Source organism: Schistocerca piceifrons, chromosome 4 (genome assembly GCF_021461385.2).
Source record: "Schistocerca piceifrons isolate TAMUIC-IGC-003096 chromosome 4, iqSchPice1.1, whole genome shotgun sequence".
In the NCBI taxonomy this organism is placed as follows: Eukaryota; Metazoa; Arthropoda; class Insecta; order Orthoptera; family Acrididae; genus Schistocerca; species Schistocerca piceifrons.
Genome location: NC_060141.1, coordinates 456,388,408 through 456,414,453, shown reverse-complemented (window position 1 = coordinate 456,414,453; position 26,046 = coordinate 456,388,408). Strand labels below are relative to the sequence as shown.

Here is a 26,046-nt window from a genome sequence, read left to right as displayed (position 1 = left end):
AGGTGCGATCGACAGGGACATATAGCAAAAAAACTGCAGACAACCTCAATGCACTAATTGTCAAAGAATAGGTCACACATTCAAGGAATGTAGGTCTAAGAAAGTGTTTGGAAATAGAAATCAGTTAAACTCCAACGGGAATGTTGGAGCCGCCGCCAGGCGTTCCCAATAAAATTTCATGCCATTAAGGCGAATGTGAAGGCGGAATGCTGGTTATCTGCTACTGGTGGATACAGGTGCAAACATATCAATAGTGAGTAATGAATGCATTGGAGAAAAGAAATATGACCCTCCAAGGTATAGATTGAGTGGAGTAGGAGGAGGTACAGTGAAGTCATTAGGATGTACATCATTGATCTTCTATATTCACGGTGTACAATTTCAAGAAGATGTAAAAGTGGTAACAAAGGTAACTGATGGGTACGACGCGATCCTAGGGCTGGATTTCCTGAATAAACATCACACTAAAATTGACCTCAGACAGCAAACTGTAGAACTTAGCGGAATAGTGTTTCAGCTAGGTGACACCGCTGCAAAGGGCCTGCTGCCGCAAGATTTCCCCAACCGGAAGGCAAAATCAACTATACTGCGTGCAACGTCCTTGAAGGTGGATTCGCAGGATACGGTACCATTTGGCTCAGGGGAACTTTTCAAGATGACCGTTGACCCCGAGGTACCTACAGATACAGTGTGTCTAATAGAGCCACTACAGGAAAATGAGGAATTAGATGTATCACATTGTTTTGTACGTAGAAGTATTGTACGGGTTCAAGACGTTGAGGGAGAAAGAAAAGTACCGGTACATATTGACAATTTCGGAGTGGAGGACAAAGAGTTGCATAAGGGAATATTAGTAGCTAAAGTCAGTACTTTTGAAGAAGAAGATTTCATTTGGTCAGATGTTGATGATGGTCAGAAACCAGACGCCTATAAAAACGCATTACGCCAGAAGATTGAGCATTTGAAAGGAAATGACATAGATATGATAGAAGCAGTTTTAGTTGAGTTCCAAGATTTATTTAATGCAGAAGGTCCACTGCCAGTGACAGATATCACACAGCATAGGATCCCAACAGGAAATACCTCTCCAGTTTATAGGAAGGCTGATAGAGTTCCGCATCACTTACAGCCAGTACTGGATGAATTTTTGGAACAGCATCTAAAAGATGGAATTATAGAATATTCTGATTCGCCTTATAATTCAAATATTGTAATTATTCCAAAGAAGTCTCCTGACGGTACGGAACTATATAGATTTTGTTGTGACTACAGACACCTTAACAAACAAACTATCTCAGATGTTCATCCTCTTCCAAACATTACAGATATCATTGACAGTTTAGGTAACAGTAAATACTTTTCAACAATCTATTTACGTAGCGGATATCATCAGTTGGAAGTTACACCTGAAGATAGGCATAAAACAGCATTTTCTACCCCTGGAGGCCACTGGCAATTTAAAAGAATGCCTTTTGGTTTGAAAAAGCACCAGCAATTTTCCAAAGACTACTCGATGGAGTATTGCGAGGACTCAAAACTCGGCAATGTTGTGTATATCTAGACAATATTATTGTATTCTCCAAAGACATTAATGAACATGCTGTGCATCTGCGTAATGTTTTTCAGAGACTTAGAAAAACTAAATTAACATTAAATATGGAAAAATGTAGTTTTGCATTGACAGAGGTTACATACCTAGGGCATGTCATTAGTGAAAAAGGAATTAAATCAGATCCTCGATTAATTTTGGCAGTCAAGGACTTCCCAACACCACAACGCGTTAAGGAAGTACAAAGTTTCATTGGTCTCGCATCGTATTACCGAAAATATGTTCAAAATTTTGCTGAAATTACCCGACCCTTCACCCAATTATTGAAAAAGGATGCAAAATTTCATTGGTCTGAAGACTGTGAATCAGCATTTGAAACCCTTAAAGATAAGTTAACACACAGTCCAGTATTAGCCTACCCAGATTATAATAAAGAATTTATTTTATCCTGTGACGCAAGTGGTCATTCAGTAGGAGTTGTTTTGAGTCAGAATATTAATGGCACGGAACACCCCATAGCTTATGCTTCGAGACAACTAACAACAGCAGAAAGAAATTATTCCACAACGGAGAAAGAATTGTTAAGTGTTATTTATGGCATCAAATACTTTAAATGCTACTTGTATGGTAGGAAATTCAAGGTTATTACAGACCACGCAGCTTTAAGATGGTTGCTTGGGTTAAAGGATCCATTTAGTCGTCTTACCCGTTGGGTACTATGTCTTTCCGAAATGGATTTTGAAGTTATCCACAAACCAGGCAAAAAACACACGAATGCAGATTGCCTAAGTCGGAAAATAGCACTTTTGGAAGCAACAGGCCGAGATACTGAGGACTGGAGAAAGGCACAAGATGAGGATACAGAATGCAAAAAATACGCAACTCAAAAACAATTTTGCTTTGAAGATGGTGTATTATGCCGTAAAACAAAACTTGGACCGCGAATTGTTGTTCCCCAACACCTTAGACAAGAAATAATGGCAGAGGCCCACGATCATATCCTTGCAGGACACAGTGGACAGCGGACAACCGAAAGACGTGTAGCAGAGTGATTTTGGCGGCAAACCAGAAAGCAGGAAGTTGCGCAGTACCTTCGTAATTGCATTGCGTGCGCACAACGAGCTGAACTTTCTCGTTTAAAAATACCCTTACAGAGGCTCCCCGAGGCTTCATGTCCATTTCAAATCTGTGGAGTGGATCTCTACAGACCATTTCATAAAACACCTGCTGGTAATAAGTATGTTCTTACAATTATAGATCACTTTTCACACTAGCTAGCTATGGTGAGTCTCCCAGATCAGCAAGCAAATACAGTTGCCCAAGCTTTAGTTAACAACTGGATAATTAAATTTGGCATACCTGAAGTTATTATCACAGATCAGGGATCTAATTTTATGTCTGAATTAATGAAACAGCTATGCCACTTACTAAAAATACGTAAATTACGCACAACTCCGTTACACCCTCAGTGCAACGGACGCACAGAAAGAGTTCATCGGACAATTGGCAAGATGCTTAGTTATTATATTAACGAACAACATTCTAATTGGGATACATATTTACCAATAATCGTATCGGTATACAACGCCAAAACGCATGAAGCAACTGGCATGTCACCTTATGAAGTGGTCTATGGGAGAAAAATGCCGTCCCCTTTTGATGTAATCAGGCAGAAAAACGGAAAAGTCGGAGAAACAGTAAGAGATTTCAGTCGAATGATGAAGGATGTATGGAAAAAGGTTCAAAAATCTAATACAAAGGCTTTGGAACGACAGGAAAGGTTAGGTAATGCCCACGCTAAATATCCAAATTACAAAATCGGTCAGTGGGTGATGCTGTCAGCCCCATACATTGCGAAAGGAAAAACGAAGAAATTTGTAGCAAACTACAGAGGTCCTTATCAAATTATTTAGATCACGTCACCAGTCAACGTTAAACTGCAACTGCCCACCCGAACTACTATTGTCCATGTAAGTCGTTTAAAACCTTTTAAGGGCACTCCAGATGTAATTCCTTCAACAATAGTGTCTGCTTTTCCGAAAGGTGGAGGAAGTTCCCGAAGAGGAAAAAGAGTGGCCATGCCAGCACAACATACAGACATGGCACCATACAATCTTCGACTAAGGGTGCAAATGTCCTAGTTGAATCATAGCAGACTGTGGATAGTATACAAATGTAAATAATTAATACATGATAATGGTTTATTTTTTAAGAAAGAAAAGTTGAATGTAGAAACATGTAGATCTTGTAGTTAACAATGTATTCCTTCTTTTCTTTGTTTTTGTGTTTACTAGGTTGGTAGGCCCATAACCATGTTGTTTGCTTTTTCAGAAAACGCCATGGAAGCATTTCCTACATAAAACCTATCCTACGTCAATTACTCCCTTGACAGTTCCCTTCTGAAGTCATTAGATATGTTCATAAAGTCACAGCAAGGCAAAATTGATGCCAATGTTATGATGCAACATGTCTTAAAATTAAAAGGTGAACACAAAACTAAAATTATAATGCTAGGAACGGGTATATCTGGAACCTTTGTGTTGGTGTTTCTGCTTTGTACAGTTTTCTTTTATTTAAGACGAAAAAATAAGCCAAATAATAATATACCACTTCATCAAATCCCTGTTAATTGGATACCACATTCTTAACTGGTGTACTTCAGTGGTTACTTGTGAGCATTAGTTCATTAATTTTGTTTATCGTACTTCAGTCTTTACTAAACAGTCTCATGTTAAAATAAACAATACTGTAGAATAGATATTCTTTCATTAATATAGGGTAGATTAAACAGGTGTTGCTATGTAATTTACTAAGTGAAAAATCTAGTTTTTGTTTATTCATTGTCATCAAGATTTGTTACACTTATTACAACAAATTATGTGTGAACTATGTGATTTATGAGCGTACAGTGCTTTAGTACAGTGATAAAGTATTTTCAGCATACTTAATGTGAAGCGTGTGTAATCTTCTAAGTCGAGAGTTTTCATTGCTTGTGTTAGTGCTTTTGCTGTGTGAAGAGTGGAGGAATGTTGAGTGGTAAATTCGAGGGCGAATTTCTCCGAAGGGTGGAGGAATGTTGAGTGGTACTTAAATAAATAAATTAGTGAAATCAAAGTGAAGTAGAAATTAGAATATAAATGAAAAACTTGGTTTAGTTTAGAGAGTTACACACTGGCAAACAGCGGGCAGAACAGCAGAGCAGAAGAGACAATGACCATGAAGTCAGCAAGTTCCACATAAGCGGACGCTGTCGATTCATCCGTCAGGGCATCGCCCGACTGGCTCACGTGTTTCTCAGTCGTCACATGTGAGCAAAGGCCCTCGCCTACATTCCAAGAGCCAATGACCGACGTTAAGAAGATTCTTCGAGAAGCTTTTCAACGTGACAGACGAGGCAATGACCATGAAGTCGTTCACCTCCAGTGAACTGAAGTGAATTAATACGCAAGACGCAGTGGGCCCGACAAGGAAAGAGAAGTGAAGAAGAGTAGCAGTAGTTTTCTGTTAGTTTCAGTGCTGAAGACCGTCATGCAAGAAGAGCCTACTTCATGCACAGACGCACCAAGTCCGCCACTGTAATGGAATAGCAAGCAGCAGCCTCGGCGCCAGAAGACAGAAGTTAAAAGGTATTTGAAGTCTGATTTTTACGTACCCGGGTGACTCGTGAGGACGGAAAGGAGACGGCCTCACAACAGCGGTCACCTGTGAGATGGGATGAAGATCTGACAGCCGAAGACTGGCAAGCGGGAGTCCGTTGTTCGAGTCCGGGACACTGGCCTTCCCCCGCCGCGCCACTCCGCTGGCCGATGCACAACACACGCGGCCGCTTAGAGAAGAGAAACACTGGGACGCCACATCCAAGGTATCACCATCCGATGCACGACTTAGCTCGCAATAATTAAACGGGCTACCTCGCGCTCCGCGTCTCCAGTCAACTGGGAGAGACAGCGACACGAGAGGCTTCACAAATGACACAGCTGCCATTCTCCGAGCCAGAACATCAAGTAAGGAAACAGTTGTACGAAACTTGCAATAAAAGTTATCTTATGTAAAAATGCTGTTTCATTCTACCTCATACCCGAGCCAAGGAAGAACCCACCCTGCCCACATGTTGTTAAGAGAGAAAAATTTATTTATTTAGTATTTTCACCCTGACATAATGCTTTAGAATTAAATTTCCATTGCAGTAATGCTCATCCTGACAAGTGACTAGCATCAAAAGACAAATCCCAGTAACATTTAGTAGCAGAAGTGCTACAATTAGTGACAGAACTGTTACAGCACTGTATAACACTTCAAACACTTGATAATGGCACTTTGAAGCCGAAATCATGATCGTGTAAATGTAACACTGCAAATAAAAAACAGTCTAATGGCGGTACTGACTTTAAAGGAATTAAATGTAGGTATCAAATAAGTCAAAGGCTATACTTGAAGGAAGTGAATGGTCATGTAATGGTTTTTTTTTTTTTGTTGGGGGTGGGGGGGGGGGGAGTGTTCCTGGAGGGAGTAAATTATAGTATAAAGGGGTGTCAAAATAATGAGAACAACAAAAGGAAAAGAGACAAAGTTTTAATGGTAGGCAAAGAAAACCTCGTTACTCCATTTGTCTATGAAAACCTCTTAATTCCAATAACTCCATTATCAAAGGGAGATTTGAAAGAGTGTGGATTTCTCTAATATATCAACAACTAGGCTTCTGCTAACAGTTACACTTGTAGCAACTTCATCTATGTTGTCCAGGGCACATGCAGCTGTGGGCCAGACAGTTTGGAGGGGGGCATAAGCAGTATGACATCATTCATCGAACTTTCAGTGAGGTTGTATGATGTGATCCTGATGATGTGACACTAAAGGTACAAATTGATGGTAGTAGTGATATACTTTTTTGTCATGTCCTTTTTTTCCCTCACCCCCCCCCCCTTAATTAAGATGACTGCTCATTTTTATTTGCAAGATTTTTGTGCCTGATCACTTTTATAAATCATTTACATTCAGTTATGTCAAATATTTCCATGGAGTTCAACATGCATGCTATAATTTTCTTTCTATCCAAAGTTACTGTATATTCTAGTCTGTCATTTGAGCTGGCTGCGGTATGGTGTTATTCTGCCTGTCACTTTCCCTCTCATAAAGGAAGTTACACTCACCTGCCAATATGTGGTCCCTGACCATAAATAATCTTATTGATAGCTTCTTTTAACGGCAGAGGCAAAGTGAGAAAGTTATAGAACATGATAGGCACTAAATATGATAAAAATTGGCACATATATTGCAGTAAAACAACCAAACGTGAGGCAGCCCTGGTACAAATCTTCTAGAATACACTCGCATATCTGAGAGACTTGGAATGAGGCCACATTGTTGTAGGACAGGGAATTAAAACAAGAAAATACATCAAAGCACATTGAAGTTAAACTAGATAAAGCTCAGTCTCTAGAAAGTGAAGAATGGTTGAATGGGCATTCACAAGTATGTTTAAGAGACCAACATGACAGCAGAAGGGAATGAACCATTTGTGCAGCCTCACCACAAACATCTCAGGTTGGGGCACCTGTTTGGACGTGAATTCTCTGAACAAGAGAAAACTGGTATGCCTACGTGACTGCATGGCTCTACCTTACATGCAAACATAACAGTCAGAAACTGTTCAGGAAATTCAGCATTTTGAACTCTTTTTACACAAACCAAATGGAGAATGCAAAGATTACTCTGTCCCCCTCCATTTAACAATCCCCCATTTATGCAGTCCTTCAGTGATATTCATTGACCGGGAGAAATTACTCTAATTGCAGAAAATAATTGATTAGTTGTATGATTTGTTCATCAAATTATTACCAATGAGTTTGCAATTTTGTAGGCAACCCAAACTGTGCTCGGAATTCACATTAATTTTATTTAACTCCTTGTCTCTTCGTGATTGGAACTGATGAGTACAGCTGTTGTGTGCGCACCCAGGACATTGTATGTCCTCAAAAAGTATCTGCATTATGCTATTCTGTTAAATGTTTGTGGCAGCTTGTGTGATGGTGTCCTACTGTGTTGCTCCCTTCACAATACGAAATTTATTTCTGTATGTAAGGCTGTGTGTAATGTTTCTTACAGTTATTGAGAACAGTATTATTCATAGTATGTTCTCTGTAACTAATGTGCCAATACATTTTGAACACACAACTGTTTAGCTGTATTTGAAATCTTTGCTATTTCAGCTTTTTGTGTATCTCATTTCTTTATTAGTGCGGGAATTACTCATTGGCAACTTTTCTTACTTGCTACCGTAATATGTTAAAGAGCATCCAAAAACCTTTGTAATGCTAATTATCTTCTTAGCACAACAGCAGAAACATACAATAAAAATTTTCTGGCTGATGTGGCATCTCATATTTCGATAAAATTGCAAGCTTTAGACAGTGCCCTCCATCCCAGTGTAAATTTCTTTTGATAGGATTTTGAAGCCTCCCCTCCATTCATCCTGCTTCTTCAATTATTTAGACAATACATTTTTAATTTGGTGCTGCTGCATACACCCACACAATACATTTACAGGAATGTAGAATGATGCCAAGTGGCCTTTCTTATGTGTATTAGTTGAATGCAAACAAAGTCAGCTTGACCACTCAGTCCATGATTTTAAACCAGCTCTGATTCAGAAACTGTTTCTTCATACCTAGTCAGGAGGGTTGACCTATAGCTCAGCTTCCATTCTGCAGTGCAAATATGAGTGGTATAGGTAAAGTCTTAAATGAGCAAGGAATCGGACCTGCCTTCCAGCCACACAGAAAAATTAAGAAATATTCTGACTTGTATTGGATAACCTTGATCTGAGAGTCCAAGGAATTTCTAATATTCCATGCGAAGGTGGCAGCAGTTACTTTGTATTAGTCTATACAAACTCTTGATTGCCATGCTGAACCTCAAACATAGAGAACACAGTGATGTTAAAGCACAGCCTCACAGATAAAAATAAGATTGTTTGAGTGGCAAGGGTGAGGATGTTGTTGTACACTTTGAACTACTGGAACATTGTGGGAAACTAGACTGAAAAAGACTTCAGCAGACACTGGTTATGCACTGAGCAGTGTATGGAAGCAGGCACTTCGACAATAAAGGTTCACAGAGATGCACATCATACAGTTTATCACCTGCCTTTATAGGTAGTGCTGAAGACGTCACTGGACTGTATGTGCAAATGTAATTATGGTTTGGAGAGAGGGCCATATCAGCTTTTGCTATCTCTTAGATATCATGACACTGCCCTCTGGGTACAAAAGACAAAAAAGGGAACCCTATCAGCTCTGTTAAAGGCAGACTTAAGTTGCCAATGAAGAGGATGGAGGGTCTCATTGAAAACTGAACATTTTATCTAAATGTCACCTGGAAAGTTAGGGAGGAATTTTTATCCATAGATTCCATTGCAAAAGATTTCAGTCAAGCCAGAAAAAGGCTAATGGGGAAACAGTCTATACAAGTGGTTACCAGTAAAAATATGTACTACATGTGACAGTAAATAACATCTGCTCATGTGCAGATAGCATATGTTTCATATGTTGTGAAATTACTGCAAAAGTGAATGTGCTGTAAAATAACCATTTGTAGTAGTAATTTTTTGAATCCTCAGTCTTCTGGTTGGTTTGATGCAGCCTGCCACAAATTTTTCTCCTGTGCCAACCTCTTCATCTCAGAGTAGGGCACTTGCATCCTGTGTCCTCAATTATGTGCTGAATTTATTCCAATCTTTGTCTTTCACCACAGTTTTTGGCCCCTACAGCTCCCTCTAGTACCATGGAAGTCAGTCCCTGCTGTCTTAACAGATGCCCTATCATCCTGTCCCGTCTCCTCGTCAGTGTTTTCCACATATTCCTTTCCTGTCTGATTCTGTGCAAAACCACCCCATTCCTTACCTTATCAGTTCAACTAATTTTTAATATTTGTCAGTAGCACCACATCTCAAATGTTTCAATCCTCTTCTGTTGCAGTTTTCCCACAGTCCATGTTTCACTACATACAATGCTGAGCTCCAAATGTATGTTATCAGAAATTTCTTCCTCAAATTAAGACCTACCTTTGATACTAGTAGACTTCTCTTGGCCAAGAATGTGGTTTTTGCCAGTGCTGGTTTGCTTTTGATGTCCTCCTTGCTCTGTCCGTCATCGGTTATTTTGCTACCTAGGTAGCAGAATTCCTTAACTTCATTTAATTTGTGACCTTCAATCTTGATGTTAAGTTACTCGTTGTTCTCATTTCTGCTACTTCTCATTACTTTCATATTTCTTCAATTTACTCTCAATCCATATTCTGTACTCATTAGACTGCCCATTCCATTCAGCAGATCATGTAATTCTTCTTCACGTTCACTGAGGTTAGCAATGACATCAGCGAATTGTATCATTGACACCCTTTCACCTTGAATTTTAATTCCACTCCTGAACCTTTCTTCTATTTCCATCATTGTTGCTTCAATGTGCATATTGAACAGTAGGGGCGAAAGACTATATCCCTTTTTTACATCCTTTGTAATCCGAGCATTTCGTTCTTGGTCGTCCACTGGTTCCATCTGGTTCTTGTACATATTGTGTATTACCCGTCTCTCCCTATAGCTTACCCCTATTTTCTCAGAATTTCAAACATCTTGCACCATTTTACACTGTTGAATGCTTTTTTTTTTTGGGGGGGGGGGGGGGGGAGGGTCAACAAATCCTATGAATGTGTGTTGATTTTTCTTCAGTCTTGCTCCCATTATCAACTCCAATGTCAGAATTACCTCTCTGGTGCCTTTACCTTTCCTAAAGCCAAACTGATAGTCATCTAACACATTCTCAATTTTCTTTTCAGTTCTTCTGTTTGTTATTCTCATCACCAACTTGGATGCGTGAGCTGATAAGCTGATTCTGTGATAATTCTCGCACTTGTCCACACTTGCAGTCTTTGGAATTGTGTGGATGATGTTTTTCCGAAAGTCAGATGGTATATTGCCCGACTCATACAAGCTACACACCAATGTGAATAGTCGTTCTGTTGCCACTTCTCCTAATGATTTTAGAAATTGTGATGGAATGTTATCGATCCCTTCTGCCTTATTTGATATTAAGTCCTCCAAATCTCTCTCAATATCTGATTCTAATACTCTGATTCTTTTCTAAATTGACTCCTGTTTCTTACTCTATCACATCAGACTAATCTGCCCCCTCACAGAGGCCTTCAATGTACTGTTCCCACCCATCCTTTATCTCCTCTGCATTTAACAATGGAATTCCAGCTGCACTCTTGATGTTACCACGCTTGCTTTAAATTTCACCAAAGGTTGTTTTGACTTCCCTATATGCTAAGTCAGTTCCTCCGACTACCATTTATTTTTCGATGTCTCCACATTTTTCATGCAGCAGCCATTTCATCTTGGCTTCCTGTTTATTTCATTCCTCAGCGTCTTGTATTTCTGTATTCCTTCTTTCATCAATCAGCTGAAGTATTTCTTCTGTTACCAATGGTTACCCATAGTTATACAAGATATTATAGTGTAGTGTCTGTAAAATTGAAGAAATGACATTGAGTGCAAACTACTGAATCAAGGGTCCAACATATATCCTGATAATTACAAGAAACCTAAGCTGCAAAGTATCCCTATAATGTGACATGAGGTTTAAGAATTGTTGTTCATACTAATTAAAAATGTAACAATAATTAAAGCTGAGTTGAAGTGAAGCATTTCATTGGTTTTTTGCAATGCTGAGTAATTTATTTCACTTTCTGGAAGTATACATTACCAAAGGCTTCTGCTATGAACTCCGATTGACTGAGGACTCCATGAAACAAACACACAAATACATGTATTTTCCTTTCTTCTAAGATTCAGCCATAAAGAGGGAAAACAGGAAACAAGCTGTGTTTCTTAGAGATTTTCTGGCAGAAAGAGCTATTTGAGGATGGCGAAGGTAGAAAAGGTCCCAACTACCCAACAGTGTTACAGTGTGCATGTATTATAAGAGACAAATCAAGTACAAAGACTGCAACAGATGAAAGTTCTGTGTACCAGAGGATTTTATTTTCTGTGGTAAAAAGCAAACTCCTAATGAAGGGCTCAACATCTAAAATTTCATTGGAATAGCCTGCCAGTAAGATAACATGAAAACACAGCAGTAAATAGACGGATGGCAAAGATACGAAGTAAAAATCTGTCAAAATTAACCTGAGAGAGGAACAACAATTGCAAGCAATATAACATTCTTATCACAATTAATGGTTTTGGCCATAATAGGCTCTTTTCAGACCCATAAAAAAAGAAGAAAATCTAATGCAAGAACAAAGGAGACACACTGTCATATCTCCTTGAGTATAACTATTGAATGTTTAATCAAAATAAAACATTTTGAAAATGGAAAAAAACCATTGCAAGCAAAATGCAGTGGCCTGTAATGTACTTATAAGTGAATATTTTGGATGTTTCAGAGTAACATTTATCCCATGAAATATCAGTTACATATTGTCACTTTTATAATTATATTGGAGGGAGGCAGTAATTATGAAAGAGTTTGAAAAGGTAACATAAATGATGGACAGAATAGAAAGAGAACGAAAGTTGGGTACAAGGTGTAAATTCGGGCGGGGGGGGGGGGGGGGGGCAGAGAAGAATTATATATCTACTGCAATGAACATTCCAGGCTTTGGATTGACATGATGATTCTTGGAAGAAGAGTGCACATGATTAAAGTGTTACAGTACGCCTGTAGCTTTCTCCCAGCGAATTGCAGGGAATGCTATGAAACAGTGTAATGAAGTGTACTAGAACACACTATCAATCTTACCTGTTTATTCTTATATATATATATATATATATATATATATATATATATATATATATATATATTATAATATATATATATATATATATATATATATATATGGATACTATACAACTACTCTGAGCATATTCAACATTCTTTTGACAGTGATAAGAATGCTGGGTAGGTATAATAGAGTTATAAAGACAGTATAGAGAGGCTCTTTATTAGTTTTATTTTGTCACAGATTGTATGTATAAATACTGAAGACCTTTTTTGTTAACAGATTGCGAGAAAATGACATGAGAACTGCAGCACTGCATAAATATGGCACTGCTGTGGAAGATGATGTTAAGTGGAACAGTTTGATTTCTTCTCTAGGTGAAGCGGCTGTCAAGATGGAGTTGCTTAAAGTAAAACCATCGCAAACTGTTTCACTGTCTCTGGAATCTGACTACAAAGTTTCATGGGAACGTAGCAGTAAAGGTATGTCAGAATCGGCATACTAAATAATTGCTACAAAGGCGGAACATTTAGGACAAGGCTAGTTTAAGTTGGTGCAGGGCCTTTAGCAATGGTGAAGTGCGAGACTTCTGTTCAGCTCTCCCTCCCCTCCCCTCCCCTCCCCTCCCCCACCCTCCCCCTCCCCTCTCCTTCCTCTCTCTCCCCCCCCCTCCCCCTCCCCCTTCCCCTCCACCTCCCCCCTGCCTCCCCCCTTCTCCTTCCAGTACAAAATTTGAAGATGACATCCAATGAAATTTTATTTCACTGATTCTAGCGCTGATTGGGACTATGCTTATTGATTTTTTTTAAGCATCATGTGAGCAGCGTAATAAACATTATTCAATACACTATAATTTCCTCTCTCTATTTACAATTAAAAAACAGTCTTGATCACAATTTATTTATCAAGGTGACCGGTTTCGACCACTGCTGTGGTCATCTTCAGACCATTGAGTAGGAACCTCTTTCTGTTGGAGAATCACTACACAAGATGGAGTATGTATTTTGTTAGCTCGATTCACATATCAGAGAAAAAGCACTTCCTATGAATAACAAGTCTCTGTCATAAAATTGAAATGAAGCTTTGGGGCCACTCCCTAGTTAGGGTGTGTATACACTGAATGTGATAACCAGGGTGCTCTCTCTCTCTCTCTCTCTCTCTCTCTCTCTCTCTCTCTCTCTCTCTCTCTCTCTCTCTCTCTCTCCCCCCCCCCCCCTCCCCTTCCCCCCCCCTCCCCCACCCCCCACACACACACACACACACACTAAGGAGAGTAAAGTAATCACTGCTCTAAATTCTTACCATTGCTTAAATTTGCAGAGTTGGAAGTTGCCCACCAATGTAGGTGGTGGCTTCTGCACACTAACTTGAAATGACATTCAATTATTACAGCTCGTGCTGAAATCTAATGTGTGTTGCATGACACATTTTAAAAAAATTGTCATGTTAGAACAAAATTTCACAAGACACTCCTTAATTTTTTGCCACTCAGTATCTTGTTGTGACACATCATTTGATAAAGCCAAACCTGTGTTGCACCAAGTGGTGGAGACTAGAAAATGAACACTGTGACATTCAGTAGGAAATAATGACCATCCTGGCCTATCTGCTAGGATTAGCATTAAAGCAGGATAGATGAACACACTGTGCCTGAGCTCAAAATTTCTGAAAGGAGTATAAAACAAGATCACAGAAACAGCACTATATGGGCTTGATTATCACTAACCTTAATACAGAAACGTTGCTGTCAGACTTTTGGACTATTCTGGCTGTCCAACTGTTTGAGTGTGTCATACAGTGACAGCAAATGTCAGTAAACTGTTGCTACTTTGGAATGCATAACATGTGGCTTAATAAAACAAGATTCCTCCAAATGTATTGTTCATTCGAAACTGCACGTAAATTTATGTCGCTGATGTGTTCTCTCCAGTGATCTAAAAGTACTGTTCATTCATGTGCACATAGTCATGAACAGTATTATTATGTTCAGTTCGAGACTACTAGCAGTTAATATTCACACAAGAATAGGAATTCTAATTCGGGGCTTCTGACAGTGCAAGACTCACAGCAGATGCTATTGTGGTAAATTGCCTCAGAACTGGGATGGAAAATATGTGGGACAGACCACCACCAATTGTACAAAGTAATAGTATTTTTAGGAACTTAAGTATCTGGATTCAACAGTGAAACATACAGCCCACAGTTGAATGATTTAGTGTGATGTGCCAGTGATTAAGGCACTGGACTTGTGAAAGTTGGAAAACCTGGCTACTGATACATAGGTTCCCCCATCCTTCCCTCCTTTCCTGTTTGTTGTACGTTCACTGGAAGTATATATTGTATAGTGAGCCATTAAACATGTCAGCTTCTGGGATACCATTGCCCAGTACTCCTGAACGGTTTCAAAAGATGTTTCTTGTCTATAAACAATTCGTGTTGCAGATATGATTAAATGCATAATTAAATTGTGCTGCTCTTGTGCTATGACTTGAACTCTTTTTAACTTTGCCCTCTGTGATTTCCCAGTCACATAGGAATCAAACTTTCAGTGGCCTCTTTAACTCAGTGTGTAGATAATCATGAACACTTTGACAGCAATGGTGATTGTGTATCATAAAACTTGTCAACTATTGATTTTTCACTGGAAATCAAAATATGTAATAATTCTATGAGATGATGATCTGTGGTTTTTAGATTGGATCCTTAGCTCCAGGCTAGTGGGATGTATGTGTAATGCCACAGTAAAAACAAATAGTTAATTTCCTTTTTTGTGAGCGGTTTTATGCAGCTACACATAGAGAAAAGTATTTGCAATGGAATTATTTGTATTCTACAGTAGCATATTTGTTTTATGATCAATGTGGTTAATAGAGTCGATGTAAATAAAGACTGTGCACTGATGCAATATGATTCTTCACAGTTACCCGACCTAAATCTTATCACAAAATAATATATAAAAACAAAGATGAGGTGACTTACCGAACGAAAGCGCTGGCAGGTCGATAGACACACAAACACAAACATACGCACAAAATTCAAGCTTTCGCAACAAAGAGGGAAGGAGAGGGGAAGACGAAAGGAAGTGGGTTTTAAGGGAGAGGGTAAGGAGTCATTCCAATCCCGGGAGCGGAAAGACTTACCTTAGGGGGAAAAAAGGACAGGTATTCACTCGCACACACGCACATATCCATCCACACATACAGACACAAGCAGACATATTTAAAGACAAAGAGTTTGGCCCAAACACAAGCAGACATATTTAAAGACAAAGAGTTTGGCCCAAACTCTTTGTCTTTAAATATGTCTGTATGTGTGGATGGATATGTGCGTGTGTGCGAGTGAATACCTGTCCTTTTTTCCCCCTAAGGTAAGTCTTTCCGCTCCCGGGATTGGAATGACTCCTTACCCTCTCCCTTAAAACCCACTTCCTTTCGTCTTCCCCTCTCCTTCCCTCTTTCCTGATGAGGCAACAGTTTGTTGCGAAAGCTTGAATTTTGTGTGTTTGTTTGTGTGTCTATCGACCTGCCAGCGCTTTCGTTCGGTAAGTCACCTCATCTTTGTTTTTATATATAATTTTTCCCACGTGGAATGTTTCCTTCTATTATATTGATTATCACAAAATAATATATATAAGAACATTACTGCAAATGAACCTCACTATATTTCTTTCTTTTTTTTTTTTTTTCTTCAAGACAAAGTGAATACTAACATACAGTTTCTTCTTCAGTACAGAGAGACAACCAAACAAACATTATTTTACATTTCTCCTTCATTCTACGTTAACAAATAGCAAAGCCCTTCAATGTCCATTACCTTTTTATAAAAAGTCTTTTCTTTTAAAGTTTCAGTTCCACTCAGACATTGTCCTTTGTACCACTTTATTTTTTTAACAATTTATTATTTATGTCTTTGCCTAATATTGCTACTTGTATACTTCCACCTGTTGGCGAATGGGTACACTCCGTCATCCCAACTTAGTCTCACAGTTCCAGTCTTTCCCAACATCAGGTCCCATGAAAATGTCTCTCATTGTTCAGATGGTGTGAATGACAGTTTTCATGAAAGAAAATGGAGATTACCCGCATATCATATCTGGTCTTGTGGGTGAGGAGGGAAAAAACCATAGCTTGTTAACATGAAAAAAGGAAAAATAATATAATTCTAAGTAGACAATACTGGTTCCTTGTACCATGTATGTCTAAAGGAGTTTCCATTCAGAACCTCTATTTACAGTTGTTCTCAAGGGTTGTTCATCATTGTGTGTGTGTGTGTGTGTGTGTGTGTGTGTGTGAGAGAGAGAGAGAGAGAGAGAGAGAGAGAAGTACTTGACTTTCTCCATTATGAAACATTACAAGAAATAAGCTACGCATAATGTAAAATTGTGATCCTGACATTTCAAGGGTGTAGGTTCATAGACAAAAACATGGTTCTTTATCCTATATACATTGGTACATTGGAATGGCCATCATGATAGAATTACATAGATCTGATGATTTTGCATCTGGTCCTTATAGTCAGGACACATTTTAAAATTCAGTAGAAAATGTACACAAAGCTGTCAGAACATGGCTGAAATGATTTGTGATAATCTATAATGTTTACAGCAAATACTAGTATTTCTGTTTTTTCCACTCACCCCCAGCCCATTCTTATTTAAAAGCCAAATTACTAATAATTCTAGCGAGTGAAGTTCACTTTTAATAAGGTAACACTGAAGAGTGTTACTTGTGTTAAAGCAGAAATAGAAAATTATCAACAAAATTTCCATGAGCATTGTAATTTTTCAAATTTAGTATAATGGAATTAAGTAATGTTTCAAAAGAAAATTAATGGCGAAGAATTTGTGCCAGCTACATCTCATTTTTTTATAGGCGCTACATTTGTATTGTACAATTATGCCAGAATAACATCAATTCTTAAACAGTTCCATGAGAAGGAAGAAAAAAAATTGTATCCTACCTTGCTAACTTTGGATGAGATTGACTTCGCGTCACTGAAGTGTGATGTAAGTATTTTTGCATATTCCATAGGACGACAAATTTTCCTTAATTATAGGCTCTTACTTACATGGATAAAATAGTTTTGAGCCAGACTGATATTTATGTCAGTACATTTGCTGAAACTCATGTGTTTCTTTTCTTATTTAGGAGGAGTGGCAGCTCTTGCATTTCATTATAGTTTATCCATCAATTGTGAATTCCTTGGGGAATGATCTTGAGAAAGGCATTCTGAAGCCCCACGTAATTTGTATATTTCTCAGTGCAATGTGCAAGACCTTCAGTGTTTACTACCGCAGAATTCGAATTCTGAGAGTAAGTTATTTTTCTTTTTCTTTTGAAAACAACTTTAGTGTTAACTAAATGCTGGTTACTGTTAGACAGTGAGCTGTGGTAATACTTTGTATGAGATTAATATTTAACAATGTTTTTCCCAGTGCAAATTCAAGAGCACTAAGTTTAGATTCTCTATATAAAATGTGAAATGTTTTTATAGTAGATAGAACACTACATTTTAAGAACAAGAGAAATGTTTATTTTATCTTTCGCATCAACATTTCGTGGAAAGTAAATTTGCATAGGTGTGCAGTACCAACATCATTTTTGAAAATTTTTGAGAAGGTGGTATGTTCTAAAATACTATCATGAGTGTGCCACAATAATATACTCAGTAAATCAGTTTGGATTTCAGAAGTATTGCCTAACCAAGAATGCCATTTACACATCCACTCACCAGACATTAAAAGGATTAAATAACAAAATAGCACTTGTTGGTACTTCCTGTATCCTGTCTAAGGCATTGACTGTGTGAATCACAATTTTCTCCTAGATAAACTGAGTTTTTATGAAATTGTTGGTATAGCCAACCAATCGACAATGTTATACCTAACTAAAATAACACAGAACATTGTACTTGCCCCCTGTGGGTCCGAGGATTAGAATAGGCCCGAGGTATTCCTGCCTGTCCGAAGATGTGCCTAAAAGAGAGTCTCACACTTTTCAGCCCTGTGAGTTCAGGTCCTATTTTATGGTTTGACCTGCGAATTTCAAAATTCTACAGAAGTGCGGGTCATATGGGGAAGGACACCTGACGTGGTGCATGAATTATCCTTAGTGCCCTTAGATTCGATCTCCTGAATCTCTTATCATGACTTTGCATCTCCACCTGGGATTCAATTACTTGGGCGAGGACACTTTTGGGGTATGTCACCTTCTTCTGTTGTCTCCTTTCCTCTTTTGCCCCCATGACAATATTGGATTTCTCTGCACCCAGTATCCAGCATGGTAGCCAGTCCATTGTGGTGGGGCCGTCATGTACCAATTTGGTGGTAGCCCCTTTACAACACAGAGATCGCACTGCTGATGCCTGAGCTGTAAACTCCCCATGTATGCCAAGGAGTAGATGCCTATTTTCCTGGTGCATCAGGTCTCCCCCGACAATGGCCGTAATGCCAGTTGGCCTTTGCTGTGGCTGGGTGGCACCTGTGGGGAGAGCCCCTGATCAGAGTGGGTGGCATCAGGGCAGGTGACCCACAATGAAGTGGACCAAGTCATCTCTTGCTGGTGACCATACGGCACCAGCAGTCTCTAAGAAGGGCAAGATTGAATACAGTGCCAACAGGTATGACACTAAATTGTGTCCCTCGCATGCTACACCATGGGAGGAATGTAGGGCTACAGGACAGAGAGAGCCATATGCACCTTGGTTTTTAGTCTGTAGCAGAACTGATTTGGACTCCTTTCTATCTACGAAGCCTCAATTTTTGTTGAACACATTGAGGGTAAGATTGGAGAAGTGGCAACGCTGTCCAAGATGCGTAACGGCGCAGTCTTGATTCATACAGCATCCCCAGCCCAGTCCCGAGCATTACTCACCTGTGACAAGCTGGGTGATGCTCCTGTTTTCGGCACTCCCCCATAAAAGCCTCACCATGATCCAGGGGATCATTTTCCATTGCGATCTCCTCTTGCAGTCTGACAACAAGCTCCATGCCAATTTAGAGTGACGGGGTGTTCGTTTCATCCGGCGCATTTACAGGGGACACAAAGACAACAGGGTTGCTACCGGTTCCTTCATCTTTGTCTTTGAGGCTGATTCATTGCCTGAAAAGGTCAAGGTTGTGAGGTAACAGGCGAGTCATTGCGCCCTGGAAATATTCTAAGTTCGGAGGAAGCAGTATCCGCATGGGCCGCTTGGCGGGTGCGATCCGCTCGGCAGGCCGACCACGTGGTGCCATACGCTGGACGCAGCAAGAGGGGTCCAGCTGCGTGACTGGGAATTTCATGGTGATGCTATGTTAATGAAGGAGACATGACACGGGAAGTGCTGGAGAGTCACCCAGGACACTGGCAGTACGGCGACGAATGCCAAGTCGCGGGAGAGGGACTTAGAGAGTGTGGAGCGGGTTGCGCGTGGTCGAGACAGATATAAATACTTTGGAGTGCCAACTTGTGAGATTTCCATGGCTTCTACAGTGAAGACGTAGTGTGCGTTTGGAAGTGAATATCTCCTGAGCTGTGTTGTTGTTTATAACTAATTACATGAAGTAGGAATCTGTTGTTTCCCTGTTATTCAACTTATATTTTATTTAATTGCTGGACCACCGACACCAATAAGTGCTTTGCAGAAATATACCGCATTCTTAAAAGTACTTCTACTATCGTACTCATCATTTAAAGTCATTAAGACAGTACGTGCAGATTTTATTTAATTGCAATCTTTCATTCATAAATTTATATGTTACTTTCATAATTCGCAATTGCCGAGTGATAGAAACCTTCGACCATTCGATTCATGTGTGTATTCTTATCGTATACTGTAGACTCAGCAGTATTTGGTCTGTAATGCGGCAACTACGTATCCCATCTCCTGGACAATGAAACCAGCCAAAACTTTTAATATTGCAACGCTGAGTCAGAGGGTACGTAGTTATTTTGAAAGCTCCAATTGGGGGCTCGTCCAGGATTTGTGCCCTGCGAAGTGGTAATTCCTTTGCTCTCTGTTATTCAGCATATTATGCAAAGTGTAATAAACCTTTGCAAGACCAGTAGAGATTTCTGTAGAGTGAACCTCTCGCAAAACGCAGTGAGAGATCGGTTTTTTTTCCGCAGGTAGGTTTCTGGAGATGGTGAAATTACGCAGTAATTTTCACAACTAACACATGCTATCGATAGAGGTCCTAATCTATCACATTAAAGGCAATTTGCGTGGGGGTTCAGACTCTAAATAAGTTGAGTGCAGGGATCGATAGCAGTTAGCATGTTCAACAGACATCAGTATCGGAGACGGTTGGAACACACGGTAATCGGCAGCAGCTACAACTACATCAGACAACAACAATCCACAACAACCAATGGCATCACCATGGCAGAGGGAACAATCTCAGATCAGATATTTGCCTGTGCAAATATTGAGAGAGTGTTTGAATCTGAAATTCAAGCTCTACATATAGATCTCGTGAATACAAACAGTCACGTAGTATGTGTAATTATGGAAACAAAAGTGAACCGGTTAGTCCAAAATTAGAGCACGAAGGTGTAACTAGTAGGAATTCAGGCAAGGGGAATGTGGGGGAGATATGATGTCTCAGGTAATGCAAATGATCCAGGGAATGGCAAATAATAACAGTGCAGTGCGAACAGATATGGGCACATTGCAAACATTTATAGATACAATTTGGACTGATATGGGTACAATGCGAACTGAAATAGGTCCCGCTGTGAAAGAGGAAGTTGAAAAAATTATGGGTAACCTGGAAAAAGCAATTGATAATAAATTAAAATGTGTTAGAGTTGAAAAGGGGAAAATTACAGAAGAAGTTGTAATAGTAAGACGGAACTAGGGGACAAGGTAAGTGACTGTATAAAAGTGCAAGACGCTCATAAAAGTGATGTAAATTTAGCATTTAGTGACATTGCCAATCATGTAGGTGAGGGGGAGAAAGAATTGGGCAACATTAAAGATGAAATAGAGTCCAATATCACTAGTGAAAATGAAATTAAAAGCCAAATGCAACACACAAAAAGTTATTTAAATTCGTTAGCCTCCCAAAAGGCCAGAGCGGTTATAAATATCCCTTGCGAAAATACTGGATCTGTGAAATGTTACACAGATGACGGAAGATATCACTCAGTAAATTTCTTGGCTGCGTGTTGGGACGCTTTAGTTCACGGCATGTTGGACGAAGCGAAAATAAAGTACGTTAAACAGCATTTGGAGGGAGACCCCCAGTCTTGGGCAAATGTTAAATGTAGTTCGTGTGAATCATACGAAGAGTTCGAAAAGTGTTTTTTGAATAAATTTTGGAGCGAGGCAAAGCAAACGCAGATCCAAAATGAATTTTTAAATGGGTTGAGTTACAGGTATGGTAATGGGACGATGAAAGATTTTTGCAAGTGCGAACTTGGCAAGCGTATGCTTGTGAAACATCCGTTGGGGGTTTTAATAGAAATCACCACGTTAAAAAAGCGATTACCTGAAGATATGCAGTGAGATCTTGTCCATGTGATTCTGTGGACAAATTTCTAGAATTTGTAGAAAAATTAGAGAGGACTTTGAAGTACAAACCTCAGAGCAAACCGGGCGGTAGTTATCAAAATGGGAATACAGAAAATCATCGCCAAATAATAATCTTGTAAGAAATCAAAGGAATTCTCAGGGAGATAGTAGCTGGAATGAGCAGAATGGTCGGAGAACGAACGAGAGTGATAACTTCCATGAATGGGACCTAAGTGAAAAACACAGATTTGATGGGGGAAATTCACGCAAAGTGCAATCGTGTAACAACCGGTTGGGAAACTGATGTTCGCCACATCTCAGGTCCGGGTATAGCGATCTGAACAGGCGATGAAAAGGATTGGAGATAATGGTAATGGCAGAAATATTGATATATTTGGAGAAAGGCAACAAATATGTAACATGGAGTATGTTAAAGAGGAAGGCTATACAGGTGGCTCTGTCAATAAAAGCAGGGACAAACGGTGGAAGCATAGATTTGTGAGAGGTTTAAGTAAAACTAATGGGAATAAATTTGCAGGGAATGATATGTGAAAGCAAATCGTGTGGAGAGTTCTGAAGAGGTATTAGCAAATAGTAGCAATTGCAGTAAGGAAGGTGTTGTAGTAACAAGCATTTGTGAGTTGGCGAAAAGCATCGATGTTAGTGAAGGCGGCGTTGCTTTGGTCTTGCCAGCTGCAAGTGAGGGTGATTGTGTTTCGGCAGAAAGTGTCAGTGTTACTAAGGGAGCACATGATGACCGGTTTGGTAGTGACCACTTCCCCATCTTTCTGTCACTGCCCCAGCATCAGGCCCATGGATGCCTGCCCAGATGGGCTTTAAACAAAGCAATCTGGGCTGCTTTCACCTTTGCTTTCACCTTTGCTGTCACCGTTGAATCTCCCGAACATGGTAACATTGATATGGTGGTAGGGCAGGTAACTACAATGATCGTTTCTGTGGCAGAAAATGTGATCCCTCGTTCTTTAGGGTGCCCCCGGCAGAAGACAGTCCCTTGGTTGTTGCCGGACATCACTGAAGCAATGGAGGAGCGTCGACGAGCTCTACAGTGGCATAAGCAGTACCCTTCCCTGGAGCACCTCATTGCCTTTAAACGGTTCTGTGCCTGCATTCACCAGCTTATCGAAAGACAGAAATAGGAGTGTTGGGAGAGATACTTTGTGACCATTAGGTGCCAGGCGACACCTTCCCAAGTCTGGGCTAAGATCAAATGATTTTTTGGATACCAGACCCCAACAGGCGTTCCCGGTGTTAACATAAATGGCGTGTTATCTGACGATGCAAACGCGATTATCAAATACTTTGCTGAGCACTATGCTCGCACCTCTGCGTCGGAGAATTATTCCCTCATCCTTTTGCACTCTCAAACAGTGGATGGAAGGGAAAGTCCTTTCATTCACTACACGCCACAGTGAACCCTATAACACCCCATTTACAGAGTGGCAGCTCCTCATTGCCCTTGCACATTGCCCCGACACAGCTCCTGGGCCACATTGGATCCAGTCAGATGATTAAACATCTCTCGTCTGACTACAAGCGACATCTCCTCATGGTATTCAACCGGACCTCGTGCGATGGCATCGCACCGGCAGGAAAGTGCCATCATACCTGTGCTCAAACCCGGCAAACACCTGCTTGATTGTGGATAGCTATCGGCTCATCAGCCTCACCAACATTCTTTTTAAGCTACTGGAACATATGGTGTGTCGGCAGTTGGGTTAGGTCCTGGAGTCTCGTGACCTACTGGCTCCGTGCGAGGGGGTTTCCGCCTGGGTCTCTCTACCACTGATAATTTTGTGTCCCTCGAATGTGACACCCGAACAGCCTTTTCCATACGCAAACACCTTGTTGCTGTCTTTTTTTATTTACCAAAAGCGTACGACCCTACCTGGTGACATCATATTCTTGTCACATTATATGAGGGGTGTCTCGGGGGCCTGCTCCTGATTTATATCCAAAATTTTGTATCACTCATACTTTCCGTGTCAAAGTTGGTGCCTCCCATAGCCCCCCCCCCCCCCCCCCGCCTCCCCCCATATCTAGGAAAATGGAGTCCCACAGGGCTCTATATTGAATGTATCTCTACTTTTAGATGCAGTCTAGTAGCAGCTGTAGGAACATCCATCTCACCCTCTCTGTGTGCAGGTGAATTCTGCATTTTGTACTACTCCACCAGTACTGGTGTTGCTGAGTGTCGCCTACAGGGAGCCATCCACAAGGTGCAGTCATGGGCTCTAGCCTAAGGCTTCCAGTTTTCAGCCACAAAGTTATGTGCTATGCACTTCTGTTAGTGTTGTACCGTTCATCCAGAACCAGAACTTTACCTTACTGATGATCCCCTCACTGTAGTCAAGACATATCGATTTTTAGGACTGGTTTTCGACACTCAGTTGACTTGGCTTTCTCACCTTCATCAGCTTAAGTGGAAGTGCTGGCAGTCAGTGCCCTCTGCTGCCTGAGCAACACTAACTGGGGTGCAGATCACTCTACGATGATGCTGCTCTACAGAGCCCTTGTTCAATCCCGCCTTCACTATGGGAGTCTGGTTTATGGTTCAGCGGCACCCTCAGCATTGCGTTTACTCGACCCAATGCACCACTGTGGCATTCAACTAGCGACGGGACCTTTTAGGACAAGTGTGGTGATCAGCATCCTGGTGGAGGCTGGAGTCCCTCCATTGCAGGTCAGGCATACTCAACTGCTCGTCAGTTACGTCACACACATTCATAGTTCTCCTGCATATCCAAACTACCGTCTTCTTTTCCCACCCGTGGCGGTTCATCTCCTACATCGGCATCCCAGGTCAGGACTTCCAATTGCAGTTCATGTCCAATCCCTTCTATCTGAACTGGAGTCCTTACCTTCACTACCTATCCTACAGGTCCATTCACGTGCACCTCCATGGTGTACACCTAGGCCGCAGCTTTGCCTGGATCTTTCACATGGCCCAAAGGACTCAGTTCACCCCTCAGCTGTCCGCTGTCACTTTCTGTTGATTCTTGACATGTACCGAGGCCGTGAAGTGGTTTACACCAACAGCCCGATCACTGATGGTCACTTCGGCTTCGCGTATGACCATTGAGAACATATTGAACAGCATTCCTTGCCTGATGGCTGCAATGTTTTCACTGCAGAGCTGATGGCTATATCTTGTACTCTTGAGCACATACATTCATGCCCTGGGGAGTCATTTCTTCTGTGTACTGACTCCTTGAGCAGTCTATAAGCTATCAACCAGTGCTACCCTCTTCATCCTTTGGTAGTGACCACCCAGGAGTCCATCTGTGCCTTGGAATGGTCTGGTCGTTCAGTGGTGTTTGTGTGGTCCCCAGGACACATTGGAATCCCAGGCATGGAACTTGCTGATAGGCTGGCCAAACAGGCTACATGGAAAATGTTTATGGAGAGCAGCTTTGGGTGACAGAATGACATAGTCTCAGTACACACAACAAACTTTGTGCCATTAAGGAGACTATGAATGTCTGGCAGTCCTCCATGCCGGCCTCTCGCAGGGACACTGTGGTTCTCTGTCGGCTCTGCATTGGCCACACTTCGGTGACACATGGCTACCTTCTGCACCATGATGACCCACGTCACTGTCGGTGTGCTGCCCGGCTGACAGTGGCCCATATCTTAGTGAGCTGCCCTTCTTTGGCTGCCCTGCGATGGACTCTTTTAGTTACTGGACTTGTTCCCATTAATTTTAGTGGACAACACTTCATCAGCTAATTTAGTTTTACATTTTATACATGACACTGGGTTTTATTGTTCTATATAAGTTTTAGCGCATGTCCTTTGTCCCTTCGTATTCTCCACTCTAATGCTTTTAGGGTGGGTGTTTTAATGTTTCACAGAGTGGCTGGCTTTTCCTTTCTATTCTCGTGGTCAGCCAGCCACGGTCATCTGCTGTCTTGTTTTTACCCCTTCTACCTGTTTCTTGCTTCTCTCTATGGTTTTCTTTTCCTGTTTTATCCATAGTAGTGTTGGTTACCCTTCTGTCGTTCTTGTGGTTTTGTTTGTTTCTCTCCGTCTTGTGTTGTCAGTCTCGCTTGTTTTATTCTCACCCTTGTGGCATTGTTTTATTCGGAACAAGTGACTGATGACCTAGCAGTTTGATGCCTCCCCCCCCCCCTCTTTTAAACCAATCAACCAACCATTGTACTTAGTAATTCAGCCATTGTAAGCAGAAGGGATTCTTCTGACTG

The 26,046-nt window shown here is 40.7% G+C and overlaps 1 protein-coding gene across 3 annotated transcripts in view; it reads left to right on the top strand.

Annotated features, from left to right (window-relative positions):
* Nucleotides 1-26,046, top strand: part of LOC124796364 (DALR anticodon-binding domain-containing protein 3) — a 94,980-nt gene that overhangs the window by 56,594 nt on the left and 12,340 nt on the right. For all 3 annotated transcript variants that reach the window (XM_047260523.1, XM_047260524.1, XM_047260522.1), the window contains 3 exons: nt 12,611-12,810; nt 17,200-17,333; nt 17,476-17,640. In XM_047260523.1, the coding sequence (XP_047116479.1) occupies nt 12,611-12,810; nt 17,200-17,333; nt 17,476-17,640 (499 nt within the window). The remainder of the gene's footprint in view (nt 1-12,610; nt 12,811-17,199; nt 17,334-17,475; nt 17,641-26,046) is intronic.